The sequence below is a fragment of the Muntiacus reevesi genome, chromosome 15 (genome assembly GCF_963930625.1).
Source record: "Muntiacus reevesi chromosome 15, mMunRee1.1, whole genome shotgun sequence".
In the NCBI taxonomy this organism is placed as follows: Eukaryota; Metazoa; Chordata; class Mammalia; order Artiodactyla; family Cervidae; genus Muntiacus; species Muntiacus reevesi.
Window position 1 is genome coordinate 16,032,237 of NC_089263.1, and position 21,975 is coordinate 16,054,211.

The 21,975-nt window shown below is 39.8% G+C and overlaps 1 protein-coding gene across 1 annotated transcript in view; it reads left to right on the forward strand.

The window, feature by feature from the left end:
• The window catches only part of AGBL1 (AGBL carboxypeptidase 1), an 889,948-nt gene that overhangs the window by 458,696 nt on the left and 409,277 nt on the right, over positions 1-21,975 (forward strand). The window contains exon 19 of the mRNA XM_065906215.1: positions 16,442-16,571. Within this exon, the coding sequence (XP_065762287.1) occupies positions 16,442-16,571 (130 nt within the window). The remainder of the gene's footprint in view (positions 1-16,441; positions 16,572-21,975) is intronic.

Genomic DNA, 21,975 nt, shown 5'->3' on the forward strand with positions numbered 1-21,975 from the left:
ACTGTAATATTAATGTGAAATGAGTTCTGTGGCATCAATATCCACAGGTTACTTTTATAAAAATTTAAAATATCCATAGCTCTCTGATCATTTTGCATATCTGAGTTTGCTGTCTAATGTATTTCTTAGGACAGGATCATGGGAATAATATTCCTTGGGTTCTTGAATATTAATAATAATGTGTCTGTTCCTGGTTGTATCTGAGGATCACTTTTTTTGGATACAAACAGATTTGTCTCATATTTTCTTTCTTTAAATGTCTTATTTAATTCCTTGAATATCACTATTCAATTTTCTTCTGAAGCATTGCTGCCAAAAGAGATAACCTAATTTTTCCTTTCAGTACAGTGTTTTTGTTGTCTTGCTCCCCAATGAGTTTTGTTTTGTTCTGTTTCTCCTTTAAAATCCAATAATATTACTAGATTATGTCTTGATGTTGGTTCTGGATCAATATTATATATTTCAGATACATATTAAATTATTGCAATGTGATTTTAATTTTTTAACTATTTTATGTGAGTTTTCTCAGTATAGGTTTCTTAGTGCTTTTAGTATAGCATTTGTTCTGATCCTTGGCCTTGTTTTCCTTCTTACACGCCCTTATTGCGTGGGTCACTGTCTGCCTGTCTTCAATGTGCCACTCACTATGTGTCAGTTTCTCCTAAATCCTTTTTACCTCTTTGATTCTTAAGAATTGGGCTTCCCTTGTGTGGCGCAGCTGGTAAAGAATCCACCTGCAACCTGGGCTGGGAAGATTCCCTGGAGAAGGGAAAGGCTACCTACTCCAGTATTCTGGCCAGGAGAATTCCATGGACTGTATAGTCCATAGGGTCTCAAAGAGTTGGACAGGATTGAGCGACTTTCACTTTCACTTTTTTTAGGTTTAAATTTTTTTTCACATTTTTCTTATAAGGCATTATTTATTGGATTGATTCACTCATTTTTTCTACTCTAGGTTTCATTTTCAAAATTAAAATTTCTTTTTGTAACCATTTATTGAGTTATTTCTGAGTTTTAAAAATTATCTGTTATTTTTTAATAATTATAGGATTTCTTCTTTTTTAAATTTAAAATTTTAAAAATTCTTTAAGCACTTATTTTGAAATAATAAACATCTATCAGAAAAGTAAAAGTTGTAATAATTGTACAAGAAGCCCTGTGTGTATACATAAACATATTTTTTAACCCATTTTGTAGCATCTTGCATATCTGCAGTATAATGATGAAACTTGGAAAATAACATCAAGGCACTAGTATTTATTGGTTCAGATTTCATCAATTGCACCAATAAAAATAATTTCCCTAATGCATGTAGTATTCACATCATTTTTTAAAAAAAGTTTTTAAAAAGATTTTTTTGATGTGGACCAATTTTAAAGCATTTATTAAATATTGCTTCTGTTTTATATGTTTGACTGTGAGACCTGAGAGCTCTTAGCTCCCCCACCAGGAATTGAACCTGCACTCTATTCATTGGAAGGCAAAGTGTTAACCACTGGACCTCCAGGGAAGTCCCATGTTCATGTCTTCTTAATCTCCTCCAATCTAGAATAACTTATCATCCTTTTTTATTTTTCTTGATCTGGACATGCTTGTTGAGTGTCAGTCTGTTATTTGGAGTGTACACATTAATTTGAGTTTTTCTGATGATTAAATTTATATTCTGTAATTTTGACAAAAGCATCATATATGTGATGTTGTGTCCTTCTCAGTGCATATATTTTTCTAGTGGTGATGTTATCTTTGATCTGTTGATTAAGGTTGTACCTCCTGAGTTTCTTCACCATAAGTATACTAATTATTTCCATTTGAAATTGATAAGTATCTTATGCAGACACAAGTCTATGTAAATATTCTATTCCTCATCATTACCCACTAATTTTAGCATCCATTGATGATTCTGGCTTAAAACAATTACTATTATATTTGACAAATGATAACTTTATTTTCCTTCACTTTTTCTGTTTTAACTAACTGGAATTCTACTCAAACGAAGAGCTCTTCCTTTATTTACTTATATCAGTACAAACTTCTGAATAATTACCTATTAATAATTGCTTGATTGTAGTGTTCAAATCTTACCACATTTGGTCATTGAGATTCCCTTGAAATTGATTCTTCTCTCATTTCAACATGTTCCCATTATTTTTGAGTGCTTTAAAAATTCTGACATCATAATATATTCTAGACTGATATTCTTTCCTCACCCCACCTCTGAAGCTAGGCATTTCTTCAAGAAGCCTTGATTTCTTTGATTAAATAATGTTACTTGGAAACTTTGATCTGAGCATTTTATATGTTCATACTACTTGGGGGTTATTATTTCTAGGTCCTTCCACTAGACAGAACTAGGAAATAAATGCATGAATACATACACCACTACACATACACTTGTATATATTTAATCTAACTTTCTATATGAAACCATGAATTCATGCTGATACTTTTGATTCCAGAACAACATCACAGAGTTAATTCTTTATTTATAATTCTTTTTGTGACTGTGAGATACCTGGTTGTCATTATGTATAACTGGTTTACTTATTTAGTCAATTCTAGAGTGCATCTAAAGTCATTTTAGAATTGGTACCTCAGAACTACATACTGCTGTGAAAAACACACTGTGTACCATTGTTTTTGTCTTTAGCTTTAGAGTAGGCAGTAACGTTATTTTATAAAGTTACTTGAGTCAGTTATTTCCTTCTTCTCTTTCATAAGTGTTATTTATTCGCCATAGAGTTTATTTGTAACTAATCCATTTGGAGTTCTATTCTTAGTTTTCTCATATTTATTTATTCTTATGGGTATGTGAGACATTAACATGATTCTAAAAGTTGGAACAATACAGAAAGGTATGATTGGAGAAGTGTCATTTGCCCTTGATTCCTCCTACCCAATTCCCATTCATCCATGCTTTATATCCTATTTCCATTTGCTTCTGAAAGTAACCAATCTTTATGTTTTAGTCCTGAGTCATGTCCGATTCTTTTCTGACCCCATGGACTGTAGCCTGCCCAGCTTCTCCGTCCATGGGATTTCTCAGGACAGAATACTGTGGTGGATTGCCATCGCCTTCCCTAGGGGATCTTCCCACCCCAGGGGAACTGGTGTCTTCTGTATTGGCAGGTGGATTTTGTAACCACTGAGCCACCAGGGAAGCCCAATTCATCTTATTAGTATTTTATTTATCTTATTTTATTTGCATAAATATATATATATATATATGTATGTATTGTTATGTCTTCATTCTAAAATATGCTTTTTATATTATATATAATTTTTAACACTTAGCTTTATATCATGAAAATCACTATTTTTTTTTTTTTCATTTATTTTTATTAGTTGGAGGCTAATTACTTCACAACATTGCAGTGGGTTTTGTCATACTTTGACATGAATCACCCATGGAGTTACATGTATTCCCCATCCCAATCCCCCCTCCCACCTCCCTCTCTACCCGATTCCTCTGGGTCTTCCCAGTGCACCAGGCCCGAGCACTTGTCTCATGCATCCAACCTGGGCTGGTGATCTGTTTCACTATAGATAATATACATGCTGTTCTCTCAAAACATCCCACCCTCGCCTTCTCCCATAGGATCCAAAAGTCTGTTCTGTACATCTGTGTCTCTTTTTCTGTTTTGCATATAGGGTTATCATTACCATTTTTCTAAATTCCATACATATGTGTTAGTATGCTGTAATGTTCTTTATCTTTCTGGCTTACTTCACTCTGTATAATGGGCTCCAGTTTCATCCATCTCATTAGAGCTGATTCAAATGAATTCTTTTTAACAGCTGAGTAATATTCCATGGTGTATATGTACCACAGCTTCCTTATCCATTCATATGCTAATGGGCATCTAGGTTGCTTCCATGTCCTGGCTATTATAAACAGTGCTGCAATGAACATTGGGGTGCACGTGTCTCTTTCAGATCTGGTATCAGTGTGTATGCCCAGCAGTGGGATTGCTGGGTCATATGGCAGTTCTATTTCAAGTTTTTAAAGAAATCTCCACACTGTTCTCCATAATGGCTGTACTAGTTTGCATTCCCACCAACAGTGTAAGAGGGTTCCCTTTTCTCCACACCCTCTCCAGCATTTATTGCTTGTAGACTTTTGGATAGCAGCCATCCTGACTGGTGTGTAATGGTACCTCTGATTTGCATTTCTCTGATAATGAGTGATGTTGAGCATCTTTTCATGTGTTTGTTAGCCATCTGTATGTCTTCTTTGGAGAAATGTCTGTTTAGTTCTTTGGCCCATTTTTTGATTGGGTCATTTATTTTTCTGGAATTGAGCTGCAGGAGTTGCTTGTATATTTTTGAGATTAATCCTTTGTCTGTTGCTTCATTTGCTATTATTTTCTCCCAATCTGAGGGCTGTCTTTTCACCTTACTTATAGTTTCATTTGTTGTGCAAAAGCTTTTAAGTTTCATTAGGTCCCATTTGTTTAGTTTTGCTTTTATTTCCAATATTCTGGGAGGTGGGTCATAGAGGATCCTGCTGTGATACATGTGGGAGTGTGTTTTGCCTATGTTCTCCTCTAGGAGTTTTATAGTTTCTGGTCTTACATTTAGATCTTTAATCCATTTTGAGTTTATTTTTGTGTATGGTGTTAGAAAGTGTTCTAGTTTCATTCTTTTACAAGTGGTTGACCAGTTTTCCCAGCACCACTTGTTGAAGAGGCTGTCTTTTTTCCATTGTATATCTTTGCCTCCTTTGTCGAAGATAAGGTGTCCATAGGTTCGTGGATTTATCTCTGGGCTTTCTATTCTGTTCCATTGATCTGTATTTCTGTCTTTGTGCCAGTACCATACTGTCTTGATGACTATAGCTTTGTAGCAGAGTCTGAAGTCAGGCAGGTTGATTCCTCCAGTTCCATTCTTCTTTCTGAAGATTACTTTGGCTATTCGAGGTTTTTTGTATTTCCATACAAATTGTGAAATTATTTGTTCTAGTTCTGTGAAAAATACTGTTGGTAGCTTGATAGGGATTGCATTGAATCTGTAGATTGCTTTGGGTAGAATAACCGTTTTGACAATATTGATTCTTCCAATCCATGAACATGGTATGTTTCTCCATCTGTTTGTGTCCTCTTTGATTTCTTTCATCAGTGTTTTATAGTTTTCTATGTATAGGTCTTTTGTTTCTTTAGGTAGGTATACTCCTAAGTATTTTATTCTTTTTGTTGCAATGGTGAATGGTATTGTTTCCTTAATTTCTCTTTCTGTTTTCTCATTGTTAGTGTATAGGAATGCACCATTCCATATTAGTAAATAGATATCATTCTCTTTTTTCTTAACAATTGCACAATACCCCATTTTTTAAATGCACCAGATTATTTAACAGCTCTCTTATATGATCATTTTCTTCTCTATTGTAATATTATATCCTGTTACCTTACTGAATTATTTATTGTATGAGTTAAACATTGATTTTCTAGGTCATTATAAATATATACATATAAATAAACATGTGTGTGTATCAGAATGATGGGCACCTTTATACACATACTCTGACACAGAAATTATCCAACAATTCTTATTTTCTTGATTGTCCTTCTCAGAAATGAGTATTGACTTTTTTCAAAAAAATTATTTCTTATTTTTTTTTTAACATTATAGAGGTAATCCTTAGTTCTCAACTTTTGAAAAACTCTTTTATAATTTCCTGTTCTGGCAACATTTTGCAAAGATTATTGATGGATAAAGGGAACCCTCTTACACTGTTGGTGGGAATGCAAACTAGTACAGCCACTATGAAGAACAGTGTGGAGATTCCTTAAAAAACTGGAAATAGAACTGCTGGGCATACACACTGAGGAAACCAGAACTGAAAGAGACATGTGTATCCCAATGTTCATCGCAGCACTGTTTATGATAGCCAGGACATGGAAACACCCTAGATGCCCATCAGCAGATGAATGCGTAAGAAAGCTGTGGTACATATACACAATGGAATATTACTCAGCCATTAAAAAGAACACATTTGAATCAGTTCTAATGAGGTGGAAGAAACTGGAGCCTATTATACAGAGTGAAGTAAGCCAGAAAGAAAAACACTAATACAGTATACTAATGCATATATATGGAATTTAGAAAAATGGTAATGATAACCCTGTATGTGAGACAGCAAAAGAGACACAGATGTAAAGAAGTCTTTTGGACTCTGTGGGAGAGGGAGAGGGCGGGATGATACGGGAGAATGGCATTGAAACATGTGAAATATTATATGTGTAATGAATCACAAGTCCAGGTTTGATGCATGATACAGGGTGCTCGCGACTGGTGCACTGGGATGACCCAGAGGGATGGGATGGGGAGGGAGGTGGGAGGCGGGTTTAGGATGGGGGACATAGGTACACCCATGGGTGATTCAAGTCAATGTATGACAAAACCAATACAATGTTGTAAAGTAAAATAAATAAAAATAAAATTTCAGAAATTAAATAAATTATTCTTCCTTAATCAGTTCAGGTGCTCGGTCATGTCCAACTCTTTGTGACGCCATGAACTGCATCACATCAGGCCTCTCTGTCTATCATCAACTCCCGGAGCCTGCTCAAACTCAAGTACATGAAATTGGTGATGCCATCCAACCATTTCATCCTCTGTTGTCCCTGTCTCCTCCTGCCTTCAATCTTTCCCATAATCAAGGCCTTTTCAAATAATCTGTTCTTCTCATCAGGTGGCTATAGTATTGGAGTTTCAGCTTCAGCATCATTCCTTCCAATGAATATTCAGGACTGATTTACTTTAGGATGAACTGGTTGGATCTCTTTGCTGTCCAAGGGACTCTCGAGTCTACTCCAACACCACAGTTCAAAAGCATCAATTCTTTGATGCTCAGCTTTCATTATAGTCCAACTCTCACATCCATACATGACTACTGGAAAAACCATAATCTTGACTAGATAGACCTTTGTCAGCAAAGTAATGTCTCTGCTTTTGAACATGCTGTCTACGTTGGTCATAAATTTTCTTCGAAGGAGCTATCTTTTAATTTCATGGCTGCAATCACCATCTGCAGTAATTTTGGAGTCCCTCAAAATAAAATTCTCTCACTGTTTCCACTGTTTCCCCATCTGCTTGCCATGAAGTGATGGGACTGGATGCCATGATCTTAGTATTTTGAATCTTGAGCTTTAAGCCAACTTTTTCACTCTGATCTTTCACTTTCATCAAGAGGCTCTTCAGTTCCTCTTCACTCTCTGCCATAAGGGTGATGCCATCTGTGTATTAGAGGTTATTGATATTTCTCCTGGCAATCTTGATTCCAGGTTGTGCTTCAATCTGCCTGACATTTCCCATGATGTGCTCTGCATATAAGTTAAATAAGCAGGGTGACAATATACAGCCTTGACGTACTCCTTTTCCTATTTGGAACCAGTCTGTTCCATGTCCAGTTCTAACTGTTGCTTCTTGATTTGCATACAGATTTCTCAGGAGGCAGGTAAGGTAGTCTGGTATTCCCATCACTTGAAGAATTTTCCACAGTTTGTTGTGATCTACACAGTCAGAGGCTTTGGTGTAATCAATAAAGCAGAAGCAGATGTTTTTCTGGAACTCTCTTGCTTTTTCTATGATCTAATGAATGTTGGCAATTTCATCGCTGGTTCCTCTGCCTTTTCTAAATCCAGCTTGAACATCTGGAAGTTCATAGCTCACATACTGTTGAAGCCTGCCTTGGAGAATTTTTAGCATTCTTTACTAGCATGTGAGATGAGTGCAATTGTGCAGTAGTTTTAACATTTATTTGACATTGACCTTCTTTGGGATTGGAATGAAAACTGACCTTTTCCATTCCTGTGGCCACTTCTTAGTTTTTCAAATTTGCTGGCATATTGAGTGCAGCACTTTAACAGCATCATCTTTCAGGACCTGAAATAGCTCAACTGGAATTCCATCACCTCCACTAGCTTTGTTTGTGGTGATGTTTCCTGAGGCCCACTTGACTTCACATTCCAGGATGTCTGGCTCTAGGTGAGTCATCACACCATCGTGGTTATCTGGGTTGTGAAGATCTTTCTTGCCACCTCCTCTTCATATCTTCTGCTTCTGTTAGGTCAATACCACTTCTGTCCTTTACTGTGCTCATCTTTGCATGAAATCTTCCCTTGGTATCTCTATTTTTCTTGAGGAGGTCTTTCCCATTCTATTGTTTTCCTCTGTTTCTTTTTACTGATCATTGAGGAAGGTTTTCTCATTTCTCCTTGCTATTATTTGGAACTCTGCATTCAAATGGGTATATCTTTCCTTTTCTCCTTTGCCTTTCACTTTCTCTTCTTTTCTCAGCTATTTGTAAGTACTCCTCAAACAACCATTTGCCTTTTTTCATTTCTTTTTCTTGGGGATGGTCTCCTGTACAATGTCACGAACCGCCACCCATAGTTCTTCAGGCAGTCTGTCTATCAGATCTAGCCCCTTGAATCTATTTGTCACTTTTACTTTGTAAGTTGTATATGACTCAGTTCTAAGGAGAAATTTGAATTAACATGTTACATTTTCCTGATTTATACTCATAATATTGTAGGGCTCTCCTACATTTCCCACCCCATAATATGGTCTAACCTCATTTCACCTTATCCTTCGCTTGTTATCTTTTGTCACATTGGATATCTGAATGATATTAGGAAACCAGACTTGTCAAAATAACTTAGAGAAAACACACTTTCATCTTAACTCTACATTGGTTTTCAAATTAAAACATGCAATAGGCTAATTCAGTTGTGGGGGAAATGAGGTAGGAAAGTAGGAAAGATACATCTTAAACTTTTGGAGCTGGTGCTGCTCAGAGTCAGATGCCAGTGATTCTAAATAGCAAATGCTCTAGATTCCTGCAAGTGTTGTTGCAATAAAGTCCTTTATAAAGTCCACGTTCCTATGTAAGTGTTAATTTTCTTTCTTTCTGTAAAGTAAAGTATAAGACAAAAATGCCTCTTTTGCTTATTGCCTTTGGCTTTTTGAAAAAAATTATATTGGAGTATAGCGATTTATAATGTTGTAATAGTTTCAGGAGTACAGCAAAAGGATTCAGTTATACATATACATATATATATACTTTTTCAGATTCTTTTCCCATATAGGTTATTACAGAGTATTGAGTAGAGTTCCTTGTCCTATACAGTAGGTCCTAGTTGATTATCTGTTTTATATATAGTATTATGTATACATTAATCCAAAACTGCTAATTTATCCCTTTCCCCCACCTTCCCCTTTGGTAAATGCAAATTTGTTTCCTAAGTCTGTATATGGTTTCTGTCTCATAAATAAGTTAATTTGTATCATTTTTTAGATTCCACACATAAGTGATGTCAGATATTTGTTTTTGACTTTCTTCACTTAGTTTGATAATCTCTAGGTCCATCCATGCTGCTTTAAATGGCATTATTTCCTTCTTTATGGCTGATTAATATTCCATTGCACATACATCTCTCTCTCTCTCTCACACACACACACCCCCCACAGCTTCATCCATCTATTGATGGACACTTAGATCATTTCCATGTCTTGGCTACATAAATAGTGCTGCCATGAACATAGGGGTGAGTGTATCTTTTCTAATTATGGTTTGCTCCAGCTGTATGCCCAGGAGCAGGTTTTTGCTGAATTATGTGGTATCTCTATTTTTAGTTTTTTAAGAAACCCCAAACTGTTCTCCGTAGTGTCTATTACCAATTTACATCCCAGTCCTTTAAAGGTGTTCACCAAATGTGTGTACAGATTATTTGGAGTTCTTGTTACAATGAAGACACAGGGATGGGACCCAGGTTTCTACATACCCAAGAAGCTCTCACATGATGCTGCTGTGACCATACTTTGAGAAAAAAGAGTGGGTTAGGTCTGGATGAGCCTAGGTTCAAGTGTCAACTCTGGGTGATTTATTTAACAAAGTTGAGATTTCCACCCTTGTCATTTCTTTGTTGTTGTTGCTATTGTTTAGTGGCTAAGTTGTGTCCGACTCTTTTGCAACCCCACGGACCGCAGCCCACTAGCCTCCTCTGTCCATGGGATTTCCCAGGCGAGCCCACTGGAGTGGGTTGCCATTTCCTTCTTCAGGGGATTTTCCTGACCCAGGGACTGAAGCTGCACCTCCTGCATTGGCAGGCAGGTTCTTTACCAGCGAGCCATCAGAGAGCCCCATGGTCATGTGCGGATCGGTTCATCATTTAAGGACCTCGGCTTACCTCTACCTGGGCTCTGGGGTGACCAGTCCTCTGGCACCATGTGGCTGGGTTCCTAGATATGTTGGGGGACCCTTGGGTTTGATTGCTTCTTTATCCTTCACTCTAGACTGCTGTCTATCTGAGCTTTTTGTATGACAAAAATATTTTGAACATAATGTGTCTCTCACAACCCTGGTTGTTTGAGCTGTAGATTGATGATGGCCTTAAGAGGACACTGTTTTGTTTTGTTTTTCTCTTTCCTGCTTTTCCTGATCCAGGTGGTCTTTATGTGGAAAGCTCTGGGTACAGTGTCTGGCCCACAGTAGCCTGTGCTGTTCTGTCATGTTCTCGCGTGCATCTATTTACCTTGATAAATATTCTCCTGCACCCACACTGTCTCCTGTTACTAAGATGTGCAGTGAATGGTGAAGCAGTTGCCAAATCTCAAACACGCCGCCTCTCTTTAGACTACAGAGCTTGCTGTGCTGTGGGCACTAATATTATCAAGCTTGGCATCACTCATTCAGTCTGAAGGGCCCCATTTCTCCTTTGATCAGTCACGGCTGGATGGGAGATTTTTGAATCATTTTATTGTCTGACTGCAGCTTTATAGATTCTCTTTCAGGAAGCAGCTCACTTTTCCTTTTTCTTTCTCTGCCCTCTAATTCTTTCTTTACTTCAGGGGTCCTGGCAGTTCAGGTTCTGTCTGTCAAGGCCTTTGGTTAGATCATTTCTTTCCCATTCTTCGGTTACGATATTCCTTGTTCTTGGCAAATACATAAAACCCATATGTGTGCATGCTAAGTCGCTTCAATCTTGTCTGACTCTTTGCAACCCCATGGACTGTAGCCCATCAGGCTCCTCTGTTCATGGGATGCTCCAGGCAAGAATACTGGAGTGGGGTGCAGTGCCCTCCTGCAGGGGATCTTCCCAACCCAGGGACTGAACCTCTGTCTCTTATGTCTCCTGCATTGGCAGGCCAAGTTTTTTTTTTTACCACTAGTGCCACCTGGGAAGTCCATCATAAAATCCACAACCGGTGTTAAAAAGTGATTTCAAGTGACATCATTTCCCTTTAGACTATCTGGCCTTTAAGGTATGCTTAGGTTACCATTAAGATGATGACTTTTATTCAGTGAACTCTTAGAACCATCCTTTCTGATTCATTTTTTGATAATTTTGGCTGATATGTGTGTTTTTATTTTTTATTTTTTGGTCAAAAAATGACCATATTTTCAGGATACCAAAAGTCTTTTTTTTTTTTTTTTTTAAGGGAAAGAATTTGACCTACCACAAACTGCAGGTTCAATTAGAGAGATATCCTAGACATGTGCTTCAAATAACCTAAAAAAGCAGGCTCATAACATACATGTAAAGTACTCAGAGAGGCTTCCCAGGTGGCACAGATTCTTTGGTGGTAAAGAATCTGCCTGCCAATGCAGGAGGCTCAAGAGATGCAGGCTCGATACATGAGTTGGGAAGATTCCCTAAGAAGGAAATGGCAACCCACGCCAGTGTTCTTACCTGGACAATCCCATGATCACAGGAGCCTGGCAGGTACAGTCCGTGGGATCAGAGAAGAGTCAGGCACAGCTTAGTGACTAAACAGGAAAGTCGCATTACAATGTCTACTGTGCAGCAAAGTGCATCAGTCACATGTGTATGTGCACACGCGCATGTGCACACACACCCCCTCCCTTTTGGACTTCCATCCCATTCAGGAGGTGACAAAGAGCTGAGTAGAGTTCCCTGTGCCATACAGTAGTCATCTGTTTTATACATAGGAGTGTGTACGCATCCATCCGAATCTCCCAATTCTTCCCACCTCCCCCTTTCATCCCCTTTGGTATCCATGCTTGTTCTCTGCATCTGTCTCTATTTCTGGTTTGCAAATAAGTTGATCTATGGCATTTTCATAGATTCCACATATATGCATTCATATATGAAGTTTTTATTTTTCTGACTTACTTCACTCTGTTTGACACTCTCCTAAACCAATGCTTTTGTTTAAAAAAAAAAAAAAAAATCCGGGAGGACTATTTGAGTCAAATGACTTCCTTTGTGAAAATCAAAAGGAAGTGTTTCCTACCCCCTTCTGTAAGTCTGCAGTTTTTCAGTGGGGAAAAAAAGATAGCACTGCTGACCATTTTCCTCTCTTTAGAAGCAAAGCATGACTTCAAACTCTATTTGAGAGATGACCCCTTTTCGGAAATTAGAGGTGCTGAATTTATTGCCAGCCAGTCATAGCTGTCCATCTGCTAATTTTCTCCACATAGAGGCAGCAGCTGTCATTTCAGAAATGCTACAGTAGATAATAAGATGGGGTGCATTTCATCTTCAAATGCTTAAAACAAATCCCCAGGAAGAGCCACAGCAATTCCTCCGACTGAATGAATCGCTGATGTCATTAACACAAAATGCTAAATGGATTTGGAGGTTGGAAGAAAATGCATTTGCTTTAAAAGGAGCAGCACTCGAGTTAGGTGCAGTACTTGGTGTAATAATGTGAAATTGCAGAAATCTAGGAACTGCTGAAGCCATAAGTATACACAGGGATACTCTCAAAACCATAACCACACAGAGAACATTGAATATAAATACATACGGGTTTCCCAAGTTCATGCCACCTAGATAGACCTAAGGAATGCATTGTTGTCTCCTCCCCTGAAACACCAGCAAAATTTTCCCCCAACTAATAGGAGAAAAGACTTGCTTAAGTCTCAAATGAGTCCAGTTTCTCCCCAAATCTGCACACCTAGTCAATCTTAGAAGCCATCCTTCCCTTGGTACAATTTAATGGCCTGTTGGTACTATTAAATAGTCTGTTGAGCAATTTATATTATTATATCCTTGCATTTTTTTCCTTAGACAGCATTTTATTTTTTATTGGAAATTGCTTTAAAACATTGTATTAGTTTCTGCTATACAACAAACTGAATCATCTATACATGTACACATATTGCTCCCCCTGCAGCCTCCCCCACCCTCTCATCGTCCAGGTCCTCACAGAGCACTGAGCTGAGCTCCTTGTTCTTCATGGCAGCTCCCCACTAGCTTTCTGTTCAACACACGACACTGCACACACGTCAGTCCTCTCTCCAGATTCGCCTCTCCCTCCCCTTGCCGCCGTGCCCACATATTCATTCTCTGTGTCTGTCTCTGTTCTTGCCCCGCAAACAGCCTTATATGTACCATTCCTTAGATAACTCTTTTTCTCTTCAGCCTCATGGTTTCCACTCTTAAATGTGTTCAAGTCAGCTTGAATTTAAAAACTAACCACTGCCTCTTATTTGAGGTTCCCAGTCAAGATTCTTCTCCCTTCCAATCAAAGTGCATACAGTTCTCTGATGATTATTCCTAAGGAAAAGTGTTAGGCTGAGATAAAGAATGAATGAACATAATCCAAGTGGTTCTTTGCATCCCTGAGCACTATAGTTGAAGATGAGGATGTAATACAGATAGAAATAGAGATTATGCATGTGGATATAGATGTAGACATGGCATGGACATAGACAGTGGTGGAGATAGAGTTACATAGTTTCTCCATGGAGATATCTAAAACAGAGACCGTTTCATTTAACCCTCAGAATAATCCTGAGAGTTAGGGTAGGAATATCTATGTTCTTTTGCATATGACAATATTGACTCTCAGAAGCCCCCAGTCCCCTTATCTGGTGACAAAGCTGAGAGTTGAGACTCGATCTTTTTAACCAACACTCAGGCTTATTCTGATTGCAGCACAAAACTCCACCCCGCCCCTACATTTTGAAGAACTGTTGTCTAGAATGATATATCTGCCATTGGCAACCTCTGGGTCTTTTCCTTGTGGACATCACTCTAGAGCTTGATCTCTGTGGAACAGAAGGAAAGCAGAGGCAGAGAGCATTTCATGGAATTGCTGGCTACTGGTCACAGAGAAAGCGTGCATTTTTATTGCTACAAACAGAATTACTTTTAAGGGGCCTCCACTGATTTCATTACTTTTGATGTTACAAAGAAAAAAAAAAGAAATCCCCACTGTTGATGAGAATCCAGGTCAAGGCAGAATCACAGAGCAGTTAGAGAAAATTCTGAGGCTCTGGGATGTTGTGCTGGCAAGTACCTTGATTTGAGAAAAGAAATTCATTTAAACATAACAGATAGGCTTAGGAGAAAGTCTGGGACACCAGCTTCTTTCCATTGCTATTTGCTTCTTTTGAAAGATCTGCTTTGTATTTTATCTTCATCCTTGGTCGCCAGGCAGAAGCCCTATTTCTAAATGTCATTGCTATTAAAAAGAGGACGGTGAGGGGTGTAAAGCAAGAAAAGAATAAAAGTCATAGAGGAAGATGCAACAAGCCTACTATTTCTCAAGTCAAAATATTTTAGTGGTGAAATCAGGATAAATGATTAATCTAAAGATTTTCAGTTTCCAGGGAGCTGGAAGAGGGGCTGACAAGCCGCAGGAAACTAATATTTAAAGATAATTTCAGAAACATGAGATTAAAAAGTGCTGAAAGGATGAGGCTGAACCTTTTTCCTTCCACCTCCAAGATTTATTGAAAATAGTGTTTTTTCTTTAAACAGAAAAAGTATTTGATTCTACATTTAAATATTAGTACATTTTTCACTCCAAAGTATTTACTAATACCAGCTCTGACAGAGTTACAATATCTGGGGCAAATGGTAACAGAGAAACCGTTTCTGCCCCCAGGAAGCTTACAGTTGAAAAACAAAGGTGAAAGAAACAAAAATAAATGAATAAAAACCATCCAAAAAGATTCTATGAGAACTCTAAGGATTCTGTTGCAATATATTTAGTAGCGGCAGAATGTAAGGGTCTGGGGATCGGGGAAAGTTCCCCTGAAGAACTGGCCCCTGAATGTTGAAGAGGTAAGGGATGAAGCTTTGGGGATTCCTGGCAATGAGACCAGCAGGCATGATTTCTCAGGGAGAGTGGTGCGCAGTTTGGTTAAGTTGAAGCACAGAAGGACGTGGACAGGACATCACTGGTGACTCAGTGGTAAAGAATCTGCCTGCCAATCCAGGGGACGTGGGTTCCATACTCTTGAGCAACTAAGTCCATGCGCCAAACTGCTGAGTCCACGTGCTGCAGCTACTGAAGCCAGCGCGCATAGAGCCTGGTCTCTGCAGAGAAGCCACCGCAACGAGAAGCCCTCTCACTGCAACTAGAAACAGCCCGAGCAAAGCAGCGAAGACTTGGGGCAGCCAAAAATAAATAAATAAATAAAATTATGTTTTAAAAAAGAGGAGGAAGAGGGCAACAGGAGGTGGTATTAGGGATCAGGGTAGGGAGGTTGGAAGGACTACGTGATGGAGATGCTGCTCTTCTTCCTCTTAATCTCTGGTACCTTGATTGTCAGCCTGTTGAATAAATAACATCTCAGCAGGGCTTCTGGTTGCCTCCCTAGAGAAGGGGCTGCCGTTGGTAATTGCTGGTGGACCCAGGCTTTTAAGGTTCCCTTTACCCACCACTCAGCATCTCAGCTTCCTTCCCTCTGAATTGCAGTCACTGTTCTCACTAACCAGCTGTGTCACCTTTGTAGAGAGACTTGATACTTTCAAATGTGAATATCCTGTTTCCCCAAATGAGGACAAGTATGATTTTTGAGCTTATTTCTAGAGCTAATAATCCGTGATGATGTCTCTGAAAATGACACTCCAGCTCTCTGAGTAAATGTCAAGCTTTCTGTGGCATCTATATGGATAGGGTGGAGTTAACGTGATAGGAGAAAGACAATATGCTGTTTCTCAGAGGGAAACAGACCTGGATGGAAAGCCTAACTCTTAAGTTACGTGATTTGGGGGCATTTATTTAACCATTTCTAAGTGTCACTGTCTTCACTGGGGTGCAATAATATCCACTTGACAGAATTATTGGGCCACCTAGAAAGATCATATGTAACATGCCCAGCATGATATATTGATCCCAACTTATTATTAATAATGATTATTTGTGGAACTGAAGAGTCTAGAGAAATTTATTGAACTTGTTCTCCTCAGAAGTCGGTAGTGGAGAAAAATATTTCCCAAATTTCATCTTCAAACTCTGGTGACCCTGCATCAAGTTAAATATGGTTTCCAGTTCTTTGGGGAGCTGTGAATAATCACGACACATTGGGATCTGCATCTTTCTGGGCATCTTCAATGGATGTCAATTGAGCAGAAGTCAGAGGGAAGTTGGATTCATTAGTTTAATTGTCTTGTCGAGCTTTATTTTCTCAAGTTATTTTCTTCTAAATGTGTATTTATTGGCTTGTTGTTTGTTCCCGCAGCCACAGATGCTCACTGAGAGGGGAGGACTTGAACAGACAGTGGCTGTCTCCCAGTGCTCATCTACAGCCCACAATCTACCATGCCAAAGGACTCCTCCACTACCTGGGCAGCATCGGCCGGAGTCCCATGGTCAGTCACTTCCTTCTGCTTCCATGCTCTTGGCTGGTTCCTTCCACCTTCCAGGGGGCAGAATACTTTCTGTCCAGGCAGGAAAACCAGACACAAGCCCAAGACCTGTGTATGACAAGCTGTGATGGGGGCATAGTCATTTCTTAAGGCTGACATAGCAAAATACCACAAACTGCATAGATTAAAAAAAAGAAAAAAAGAAAACCAAAACAGCAGCCTATGTTTCACATTTCTGGAGGCTAGAAGTCTGGAAATTAAGATGTTAGCAACCCCTAGTGTCTCCGAAGACCCTGGGAAAGAAGCCTTCTTTGCCTCATCCTAGCTTCTGGTGATTGCCAGCAGTCCTTAGCATCCTTGGCTTGTGGGAGCACAGCTCCAATCCCTGCCTGTCTTCAGAGGGTCACCTTCACTCTCTGTGTGTCTGGGTAAAAATTTCTCTTTTCTCATCTGCATAGCAGTCACTGGGCTAATGTGTGCGTGCTCGGTCGTGTCTGGCTCTTTGTGACCCCATGGACTGTAGACCGCCTGGTTCCTCTGTCCATGGGATTTCCCAGGCAAGAATACTGGAGTGGATTGCTCTTTCCTTCTCCAGGGGACCTTCCCAACCAAGAAACCGAACCTGCATCTCCTACATTGGCTGGCAGATTCTTTACCACTGCGCCACCTGGGAAGCCCACAGTGAAGCAGGGCCCACCCTAATTCAGTATGGGCTCCCCTTAACTTGGTTACATCTGCAAAGAATCTTTTTCCAAATAAGATCACATACATAGGTGCTGGGAATTCGAGCTTGAGTGTATCTTTTTGGGAAACCATTTAACTGACAACAAGATCAAACCAGGAGTTCAATATTCATTGCTGAAAACTGGGCAAAAAATTGCATTTCATCCCATTTCCTGGGTCTTTATTATTTTTTTTTCAGTTATTCGTCAAGAAAGAAAATGTATATGTCTATTAAATAGTAAAAAATTCTCTAGGTGTTCAGATTCATATTCAACTGCTGCTGCTGCTGCTAAGTCGCTTCAGTCGTGTCCGACTCTGCGCGACCCCATAGACGGCAGCCCACCAGGCTCCCCCGTCCCTGGGATTCTCCAGGCAAGAACACTGGATTGGGTTGCCATTTCCCTCTCCCATATTCAACTACTGCTTATTAAGTTCCAAAGATGATTCTGTCTCTGTTCTAGGCACTTTCATGCGTAGGCTTTCCTCTCGAGCCTAAAGTAAATGTGCAATTGATGAAAAACAACATTCAGAGGCTTAGGCTTAAGATAAGATAGGGGGTAGTACTAGCCACATAACTGTATGAAAGTAATCATTTATGGCTACAAACTATGAACATATCTATCTGCAAAAGTGCAGAGGGCATATGTACAGATTTAGAGTGCTTATCTCACTGAAGGAGCTTAAACTAATTTGTAGAAGCTCACAAATGGACCAATTCAAACAATCATCTCCACCATTAACCACTTTTTGACCATATACTATATGATTAAAACAATGGCACATTCAGTGACTTTCCAGTGAAACAATGGATGAATATCTAATTTAGAAGCTTACTTGAACCTCAAAAATATTAAGAGGTCAAATGATTTCCTTGGGATCACCAGGAAGCAGAGTTGATCTGGCTTTCCACTCTGCAACCCTTTCTCTCTTCATCACTTATTCTTTGAGGGGATGTGTTAAGTCCAGGTGTCTGCTCCCAGGGCAGTTGTAGGGACAATGCTTAATTCTCCATCTATGATGTGTGATCACAGGTAGGGTGTTGCCAGACAAGGACGCTCCCTTGAGCCACGAGGGGTTTTATCAAGGGTCATTATATATTGGTTGCACTGGGTCTTTGTTGCTGCTATGCAGGCTTTCTCTAGTTTTGGCAAGTGAGGGCTACTCTATAATTGCAGTGTCCGGGCTGCTCACTGCGGTGGCTTCCTCTTGTTGCAGAGCACAGGCTCTAGGTGCACGCGTTTCAGTAGCTGTGGCACATGAGCTTAATTACTCTGAGACATACTGGGTTCTTCCCGGACAAGGGATCAATCCCTTATCCCCCGCATTGGCAGGTGGATTCTCAAACACTGAGCCACCAAGGAAGTCCTCAGAAGTCATTTTGTAGCCCTGATGTCCACATGGCTGATCTTAGTTAGTCTTCAGGCTCTTCAGAGGTCAAGCTGACACTTTGTGGCCCAAGAACCCCACCGTATATCACATGGCATCAGCCTTCTAATATGGCCCAATATCCCAGGTAAAGAAAGACACTGTTATCTATCAGGATATTCCATGGATGTCAATGTGAGCTCCAAGGAGCCAGTCCAGGGTCAGACCTTTCTTTGGAGAATATAAGGTATACATACTTCAGGCTTGTTGAGTCAATGCTTTATTGCAAAAGGACAAAGCACATCCTTTTCCCTTAAGAACACTAGTTCTACACTGGTCAAAATGTGCCATTCCATGGGGAATGCTAACTCACATTCCCCATCCAAGGAGACCCTGTAATCTGCTGTCTACCCTCTAGAAGCAAATTCATGGCCTGCATATGTGTGCTCAGTCATGTCCAACTCTTTGCCCCGTGAGCTGTAGCTGGCCAGGCACCTCTGCCCATGGAATTTTCCAGGCAAGAATTCTTGAGTGGGTTGCCATTTCCTACTCCAGGGGATCCACCCAACCCAAGGACTGAACCTCTGTCTCTTGCATTGACAGCAGATTCTTTACCACTAGCACCACTTGGAAAGTCCCTACCCAGGGCCTCATGCATAGCAGAGCACCGATCTTGAAGTCAAGATCTTGAAAATTATGTTTCTCTAAGTAGGAAGCCCCAGCCTCTGGGAAGAGAGAGAGAGACTTACAGAAAAAGAGGTTCTGCCCTGATACACATTTTAAGCATACACACATTCCACCCGTAACAAACAGGATTCCTCTCTGCTCTGACAACCTCTAATTGAAGAGCAGAACATTTATTTTAAAGCGTGGTAGGTGAAAGCCTTGGTTAAAAATTTAAATAAACATTAATTAACTGTAAACATCATAGTCACAGATTCGTCTCCTGCTGGGACCATCTGAGAGGTGGGTGAGAAACAGCTGAGCCCTACATGCTGTTCGTAGACTTACAAAGCTCTCCTTTAGGCCTAGCATCACCTTTCAGTTACCTGTGTGGCTATATTTAACCAGCCTTCTGCTGACAGCAGAAGCACTGTCACTCACTCAGTACTCAGGCCTGTCCTGTACCTGGAAGCCTTCCACTGAGTCGAGATTGTCTCTTGCACTACATAGTCGTAGATTAACAGTAACTCCACACAAACACTGACTCTTATGGAAATATTTCTCAAAGCATTAGGAAGCCCATTTCTGGTGGTTAGGAGCTTCTACCTGCTCTAGATGGTACTGAGACATATTGGAAGGAAGAATATTATGAACTCCTGGGATTAATGAGAATTCAGGAGAAGGGGAGAAAGCAATGTCATGATACTTCTGGAGCTTGCTAAAGACCAGACAGTTCATTCAATTTATAAGCAATACAGCCCTCTTCATATATTGTTTCATCCATTCACCGATTCATCCATCTACCCTTCCATCCATTCGTTCATCCATCCATCCATCCATCCATCCAGGCAGTCATCCATTTGCTCATTTACATCATGTGTGTAATAATTGTGCCAGGTGCCAGAAGGTACCTTTTCTTTAAGGAGTTGTATAATTTCTTTGGTAGAAAGTGGAGTCAAGTCTGTGAAGAAACCCATGTAGTAAAAAATGAAACAATTTTTCAGTAAAAACTGAAACTAAGGTTCCTGTGAGTTGTAAGAACACAAATGAGGGCTTGAGTAACTTTCCCTTAAGGTTATGGAAATACTTCAGACTGAAGATGCCATTTGAGTTGTACTTGAAAGATGAGTAAAGGTTTTCCTTGCACTAACAATAAACTAGTAGAGAAATATCCTTTCTTTAGAGGTCTACAGATCTGATTATGGACTCTTATTTTCTTCCTTGTGAAACTGAAGACTTGGTGGGTTTTCTGTGTTTGAAGGTCACCAGACGGAGCAAATGAAAGAAAGTTTTTATTAACTAATGGCGTACCTCTCACATCACACTGACCTTATGTTCCCTTTCCTATCGTCCTGAACTTCCATTTTATGTCTCTCTTGTTTGTTAGAAGATAAGGAAATATGCTGCAGATGTTGGATCCAAAAGCCCAGAAACACACAATATTGGCATATTCATACACTGGGATACAATTCAACAGTAAAAACTTAAAGACAATAGCAATCAACTACAGATATACTCAACAACACAGACCAATTTCAGGAACATGTTTAGTGAAATAAATTAGACATTAAGAAGTACATATTCAATGCTTCTATTTATACAAAGTTTAAGATGAGTAGACCAGAACAGTGGTTTCCTCTAGAAGGGGATTAAATAAGAGGAGCCAGGAGGGAACTTTCTAGGTTAGTGGAAATCATTCTATATTTTGAATGAAGAGTCACTTACAACAAGACTCATCGACTCAAAACTCTTTCAAGTTCTGTGCTTGTACATACTTCCATTTCCATTTATTTTAGAATTAACAAAATCAAAGCAAAGTCACAGAGCTTTGAAATGTAGCTAGGAGATAAAGGAGGATGTTCAAAGTAAAATTGACCAGCACAAAGAAAGGCGTGAGAGTCAATCTAGGGAAGGTTATTTTTGCCAGAACAGAGTAGAGAGGCTGAGAAGGTTTATTAGAAATCAGAAGGCTCCAATCAGAGAAAAGGTATGTAAGTGGAGAAGCCCAGAAGAGCAGACAGCCTTAACAATCAACTAATAGGGGGCACTGAAGTGTTCATCTCCAGGAGTTCCACACAGGGGTCAGGAGATATGCTGCTCTGGGGTAGTAGGACATGGCCTGGGGGAGAGGAGGAAAGCTCTCAGGCTCCAGCAAGCTCCGAGGAACCTAGACCAGCAGTGTCTTCTGAAGAGCTGTGTTGTAGCTGCCTAGACTCTGTCCTGCTGCAGAGCATCTGGGCTTCAGAATTAGGAGAGGTATCAGTCTCCATCCCCTTGGCTCTTGCTGTGTACATGCGTGCCTGCTCAGTCATGTCTGACTCTTTGCCATTGAATGGGCTGTAGCCCACCATTCTCCTCTGTCCATGGGACTTCCCCGATAAGAATTTGAATGCGTGTTGGTAAAGAGATTGCAGTGCTCCATGAGCAGCTCATTGATTTCCATTTACCTCTCACACAAAATAGGTTGCCTTCTGCCAGGGGACAGGGAAGGCGTATTTGGGGTTTATCCTTCTCTGGGGCCCAATGAAACAGAACTTTCAGCTACTAACATTATTTTGCTGATCTTATTCTATCCCTCTGGCATATGTCTTTAGTTCATCAGCTTCTTTTTTAAAAAGGCATGGAAGTAGAGGACAAGAAGAAATGGCATGTCCCT